Below are 7,500 nucleotides of genomic sequence, written 5' to 3' on the forward strand. Positions count from 1 at the left end.
ATAGATGGTTCCCTTTACAGCATAAAAGCAGTTCTGTTGCACATTGGGAACACCATGCCTTCAGTTCCAGTTGCTTACTCAGTCATTTTAAGAGAGACATATGAGAACCTTGCTTTTATTCTAGACCGCATAAGTTACAAAGAGCATGAGTGGTTAATTTGTGCAGACTTGAAAGTAGTAGCCATACTTAATGGGCTACAAACTGGATACACCAAATTTATGTGCTTTCTTTGCAAGTGGGACAGTAGGGCCAGATCAGAACATTATATACGCTCAGAATGGCCATCTCGGGAATCTATGACGCTTGGATGCCATAATGTAATTCATGAGCCACTAGTTAAGAAGGAGAAAATCATTTTGCCACCACTGCGTATAAAACTAGGCCTAATGAAGCAATTTACCAAAGCACTGCAACATAACAAGCCATGTTTCCAGTATCTCAAAGGGATCTTCCCTAAAATTAGTGATGCCAAGATTAAAGAGGGTATATTTGTAGGCCCTCAGATTCGCAAGCTTATAAATGATGAGGACTTTGAGGCGACAATGGATGAACCTGAGCTAGCGGCCTGGCATGCATTCAAAGATGTATGCAAAGGGCTTCTGGGAAAGCACCAAGAGTCCCAGCGAGAGCGTAAAGTGGAGAGGCTAATCAAATGCTACCAAGATCTCGGATGCAATATGTCACTGAAGATACACTTTCTTCATTCTCATCTGTCCTTCTTCCCAGAGAATGCAGCAGATGTGAGTGATGAACATGGAGAGAGGTTCCATCAAGATATAGCGTCAATAGAAAACAGGTACAAGGGAAAATGGAGCCCTGCTATGCTGGCTGACTTCTGTTGGAACCTGAAGCGTGACACGCCTGAGACGTCTTATAAAAGAAGAAGTAAATAATAGATTGTAGGTTAATACATCATATAAAGCTAACAAACATGCCGATTCATTATATATTAATTAAATAAGTACAATGAAGACATTTAATCTGACTTTGGGAGCAAAATACATTTATGGAACCTTGGAAATCTCTATTAATTGCATAATTATTAAAACAGCGATTTACAAAAAATTGTGACGTGGCATGAAATCTTTGTTATCAAATTTGAATTCAGCACACTGAACTTCATAATATAACGCACATGAGAACTATGTTTTTTTCTTAATCCTGAAATTTGTTGTACAGTGTAATTAATAGATGAAAATCAGACAGACAAATGATAACAAAACAAAACAAATAATATAAGATAAATTATAATCATTACAGCATCTTGCTTAGGTGTTTATCTAAATGATTCTTAAAGCTTCGAACTAGCAGTAAGGGACTAGTAGTAAGGGACATGGAACTGCCTAGTGTAGGCCTTATGGTCTCCTGCAGCCAAGCGATGCTGGGTGATGCAGGTAAGGTCATCATATTAAGAGGGTAGGGCAGGAATTGTAGTAATGAATTTAAATTGGACAAATTTAGGTTTAATAATGAAATAGTCAAGATCTGGTTTACCAACAAAGTGCTTAACGAACGGAATAGACTCAGTAACCATGTAGTGAACTATCTAGTGTAGGCCTTATGGTTTCTTGCAGTCTCTCCCATTCATTTGTTCTTATGTAATTTTTTCTTTTTGGGCACTTAGAATTCAAGGATTCTACTCCGGCGCGCGAGAAATAATAATTATCATAATGATGAAGAAAACTATTGGACTGAGGATTTCAAATAATAAAAGTAAAATCAACATCATATACATATTTTGGGTATAGCCAGGCATTTTTATTCAGCTGAGGGGAACCCCACACGTGTGTATATGTTTGTGTGTATGTGTATGTGTATGTATGTATATGAAAGTGTGAATGTAATGTATGTGTATGTTTAGGTATGTATGTATATGTAAGTGTGCGTGTAACGTGTATGTATGTTGTGTACATGTGTGTGTGTGGGGGTCACTTGGAGTTGAGAGAGGCTTCTTCCAGCGCCTCCAGTTCCATTCGAGAACCTTCGATTCCAGCAGGGTGTATAGTATTGGTCAGGGCTAAAGAGACCCATACCCAATACATAGACCAGCATCCTATGGCTGTCGGAGGAGCTTTCGATGGTCTGGTCTCAGTAAGGGCTAATGAGACCCTCTTCGGCAGTGGCACCAAGCCAAGGGCCGAAGGATTCCTGTCCAAAGGAGGCACTGCGGTCAGGGCTAATGAGACCCATCTCCCGCCAGTTGCACGGTGCCTTGGACGATCCTGAAGTCTCCCGGGTCGGCACGGGAGATCCATTCTCGAAGAAGGCGGCCGAAGGTTAGGGCTAATGAGACCCATCTTCCGACGGCGCCGCCGTTACCTCTCTTGTCGAGGTTTTTCCCTCCGGCGGGCTTCTGCGGTGCGGGCTAATGGGACCCGACGATCCACCGTCGACTTCGACCCAAACCGGAGTCAAAAGTCCTCGTCCAGTTCGAGGGTGCTGGACGGCAAGGGGAAGGATCCCTGTGGAATCTCGTTTCTTGAAGGGTCGCTGAAGACGTGGTCGAAGACTTCCCTTACTCGGCGGCGACGTCCTCCGGAGGCCTCGGAGGAGCGAGGGTGGCCAGGGCTAAGTCCATCTCGCGGACACAGATTGGACGAGCGTGACCTCAGCTGACCGAGAATGAGGTCACGTTGAATGGAGGCCATTTTGAGTGTGAAGTCGCTCATTAACATTCATTATGCAATTATGAAAAAATAATAAATACATACATAGATACATTAATGAATAAATAAACAGATAAACGAAAGAAAAAAAACACATGAATATATACATAGATAAATATATAAATAGATAACATTTTCTAAAACTAAATATACCTGGTCATTTTTCAAAACGCTACAACTGCTGCCCCTAATAAATTCTACAGATTCTTTGGTGCAACACTTCTCGAGTTATTAGTGCGATTCTGTAGTGATGGCTGATCATTTGTGATGTCTTTTTTTCATTATTATTCACGAAGGTGAAATGATGATAGCCTGTATATTATATAAATTGCATAGATGAAATTTCACTATTAAAAAAAAGTAATTCAGTTACAAAAAGGTGTGTGCGTGTGTGTGTATTTACCTAATTGTGTTTACCTAATTATAGTATAAAGGGAAAGGGGCAATACTCGTTGGGTCCCGTCTCTTATTATCTGATTATTTATCCTATCTAGCCTCAAATTCGCTAGATATGCAGGAAACTTGTTTCACCATGGAAAACATAATGCAAGAAGAACCACTAGAGAGTAAAGAAAGTTCTTGTAATCTCTATTTTTTGTACTTTGTATGAAGATGTAATATAAAGAAAGATTTTTCCGTCTACTGTTTAAGCTGCTCAAGTTGTCCATCCTGCATTCATATATATATATATATATATATATATATATATACACATATACATACATATATATACATATATATATATACAAATATATACATATATATACATATATATATACATATGTATGTATATATATATATATATATGTATATATATATATATATATACATACATATATATATATTATATATATATATATATGCTAATAAGAACACGGGTACGTGTGTTCACTTATGCAAAGTAGACCACTTGCAAAAAGAAACTAACGAAGCAGAGCGCTTTTGTATATTACATTTTCAGTGCAAAAGTACTTTTTGCACTGAAGATTTAATATACGAAAGCGTTCTGCTTCGTTAGTTTCTTCTTCCAAGTGGTCTACTTTGCATATATATATATATATATATATATATATATATATATATATATATATATATATATATATATATATAATATTATTTATACACAATTAAACCATATAATTATAATTTATTTTTTAGCCTTCGCAATGAGAAAATAGATTGGGGAAACAATACACAATCACACACGCGCGCACACACGCACACACACCCTCGTGCACACACATACATATATGCTTGTAACCACGAGGAAAATAAAGATCGGAATACTGAACGTTTTCGTCTATTAAGACATTTTCAAAGTACATAGTGTCACAACAAAGAATAACTTAAATATAATAATGTAGAAAACAGGAGAGGTCACACAACGTAAATACGAAAGGAATATCATACAAAGAAACGAAAATATAAAAACAATAAATAAAATGGGTGACAATTGAAATAGGTGAAAAAATGTCACACAACATAAACCATAAGGATGACAAATGACAAGGTGAAAAAAAGAACATTGGAACATAAAAGATAATAACAAGAAATAAGAAGGGTGACAAATGATACATGTGATTCAACATAAAGATTGACTTACAAAGAAACAAATTATATACATATGCATACATACATATATATATATATATAATGGAAAATAAAAATAACAAGAAAAAAAAGAAATGGATGACAGATGACACAGGTGAAAAAAGGTCACACAAGATGGCTAAGGCGGAGCTTTGGGACGTTGTCCTACAATTTGGTTAATAACAAAATTATCTAATTTAAAAAGACCAGTGCTTAAATTAAGATTTTCATTAAAAGTTTTTTTTAATGATACACGATTCAATTATATTTCTTATCAAATAAGAATTACTTGAAACAATTTCTTGGGAATTGTCCCAATCAATACAGTGATTGTAGTCTCTAATGTGAGCAAAAATCCCACTTGAAGATTGGCCAGTACGGACACTATACTTATGCTGGTTCAATCTAAGTTTTAATTCCTTGCCAGTCTGGCCAATGTAACACGAATTACAATTCTTGCAAGGGATAGAGTAGACGCACCCCGCCGAATTATCCGGTGAATTCTTGATAAGAAGTTCTTTGATAGTATGGTTCTTAAACACAACATTAACATTAAACATCTTAAGGAAACGAGGGAGTTTTACCAAATTAGGATGAAAGGGAAGAACCAAAAGATTCTTTTTATTAAAAGGATCTTTTGGGGAAGAATCAACATAGGACTTCCTGGCCTTATGTTGTGATCTATCACATGATTTGTGTATATCAAGTTTGATGCTATTTCATAAATCTTTTTTATTTCTTCATCTAAGAATTCAAGACTACAAACTCTAAAAGCTCTAAGAAACATGGAGGTAAAAACTGATCTTTTTGTGTTAAGGTGGTGAGCAGAATAATAGTGAACTTATGAGAGAACGTTAGTTGGTTTACGAAAAACATCAAACCTGAAGTACCTTTCTTTTCTGTGAATAGTAACATCTAGAAAGGGTAATTTGTTCTCTTGTTCTATCTCAATTTTAATTTTTATAGAAGGTACTAAATTGTTTAAACTAACTAAAAAATTATCCAAGTTGTGAGCAAGTGGCCAAATGCATAGTATGTCATCGACATACCTGTACCAAATAACATTACGTGGAAGAATACGAGACAACAACTCCCTTTCAAAAAATTCCATGTACAAATTACTCAACAGTGGAGACAAAGGATTCCCCATAGCCATCCCAAATCTTTGTACATAGAACTTTCCATCAAAAACGAATTTGGGATCAACCACACAGAGTTTAATGAGATTAATAATGGCATCGACTGGAAGAGGCAAAGAATGAAGTAAAAGTTCTTCTAGGAAGGAAAGAAGGTCAAAAACGGGAACACAGGTAAATAACGAATTAATATCAAAGCTAACTAACTTAAAATCAACAGACATATTAAGATCGTTCAATTTACTAATTAAATCTACATTGTTCCTAATGTGGGAAGTGGAAATGGTCCCCACGAGTGGGCTCAAGACAGAAACAAGCCATTTGGATAATTTATATGAAACACAACCAGTAGAACTGATAATGGGTCTCATTGGATTATCAGGCTTATGGGTTTTAACTAAGCCGTACAAATAAGGCATGGAAGGAGAAAAAACAGTTAATTGTTTGATAAGTTGATCATGCCCTTTCAAATAGATTTTGAGTTTCTTATTAAATCCTGCGTTAATTGACTCTAAAGGATTCTTGACAAGTTTTGAATAATTAACTTCATCCTTTAACAAAAGTTCCATTTTGTTTAAATAATCAACTTTATTCATAATAACGAGACAGTTACTCTTATCAGCTCTAGTTACGTGTAGGTCTCTATCCCGTTTTAAATCTTTGTAAGCCAACAAAAAAGGGAGTTGTTGTCTCGTATTCTTCCACGTAATGTTATTTGGTACAGGTATGTCGATGACATACTATGCATTTGGCCACTTGCTCACAACTTGGATAATTTGTTTTAGTTAGTTTAAACAATTTAGTACCTTCTATAAAATTTAAAATTGAGATAGAACAAGAGAACAAATTACCCTTTCTAGATGTTACTATTCACAGAAAAGAAAGGTACTTCAGGTTTGATGTTTTTCGTAAACCAACTAACGTTCTTTCATATGTTCACTATTATTCTGCTCACCACCTTAACACAAAAATATCAGTTTTTACCTCCATGTTTCTTAGAGCTTTTAGAGTTTGTAGTCCTGAATTCTTAGATGAAGAAAAAAAAAGATTTATGAGATAGCATCAAACTTGAGATACCCAAATCATGTGATAGTTAGATCACAACATATGCCAAGAAGTCCTATGTTGATTCTTCCCCAAAAGATCCTTTTAATAAAAAGAATCTTTTGGTTCTTCCCTTTCATCCTAATTTGGTAAAACTCCCTCGTTTCCTTAAGATGTTTAATGTTAATGTTGTGTTTAAGAACCATACTATCAAAGAACTTCTTATCAAGAATTCACCGGATAATTCGGCGGGGTGCGTCTACTCTATCCCTTGCAAGAATTGTAATTCGTGTTACATTGGCCAGACTGGCAAGGAATTCAAACTTAGATTGAACCAGCATAAGTATAGTGTCCGTACTGGCCAATCTTCAAGTGGGATTTTTGCTCACATTAGAGACTACAATCACTGTATTGATTGGGACAATTCCCAAGAAATTGTTTCAAGTAATTCTTATTTGATAAGAAATATAATTGAATCGTGTATCATTAAAAAAAACTTTTAATGAAAATCTTAATTTAAGCACTGGTCTTTTTAAATTAGATAATTTTGTTATTAACCAAATTGTAGGACAATGTCCCAAAGCTCCGCCTTAGCCATCTTGTGTGACCTTTTTTCACCTGTGTCATCTGTCATCCATTTTTATTTATTTTTTCTTGTTATTATTATTTTCCATTATATATATATATATATATATGTATGTATGCATATGTATATAATTTGTTTCTTTGTAAGTCAATCTTTATGTTGAATCACATGTGTCAATTGTCACCCTTCTTATTTCTTGTTATTATCTTTTATGTTGAATGTTCTTTTTTTCACCTTGTCATTTGTCATCCTTATGGTTTATGTTGTGTGACATTTTTTCACCTGTTTCAATTGTCACCCATTTTATTTATTGTTTTTATATTTTTGTTTCTTTGTAAGATATTCCTTTCGTATTTACGTTGTGTGACCTCTCCTGTTTTCTATATTATTATATTTAAGTTATTCTTTGTTGTGACACTATGTACTTTGAAAATGTCTTAATAGACGAAAACGTTCAGTATTCAGATCTTTATTTTC

The 7,500-nt window shown here is 35.0% G+C and overlaps 1 protein-coding gene across 1 annotated transcript in view; it reads left to right on the forward strand.

Moving 5' to 3' along the window:
- The window catches only part of LOC143041783 (uncharacterized), a 2,749-nt gene extending 1,089 nt beyond the window's left edge, over positions 1 to 1,660 (forward strand). Inside the window, exons 3-4 of the mRNA XM_076213837.1 lie at positions 1,373 to 1,395; positions 1,626 to 1,660. Coding sequence (XP_076069952.1) covers positions 1,373 to 1,395; positions 1,626 to 1,660 — 58 coding nt within the window. The remainder of the gene's footprint in view (positions 1 to 1,372; positions 1,396 to 1,625) is intronic.
- The last annotated feature ends 5,840 nt before the right edge of the window (positions 1,661 to 7,500 follow it).

Source organism: Oratosquilla oratoria, chromosome 3, assembly GCF_046742065.1.
Source record: "Oratosquilla oratoria isolate Oo_2021 chromosome 3, ASM4674206v1, whole genome shotgun sequence".
Lineage (NCBI taxonomy): Eukaryota > Metazoa > Arthropoda > Malacostraca > Stomatopoda > Squillidae > Oratosquilla > Oratosquilla oratoria.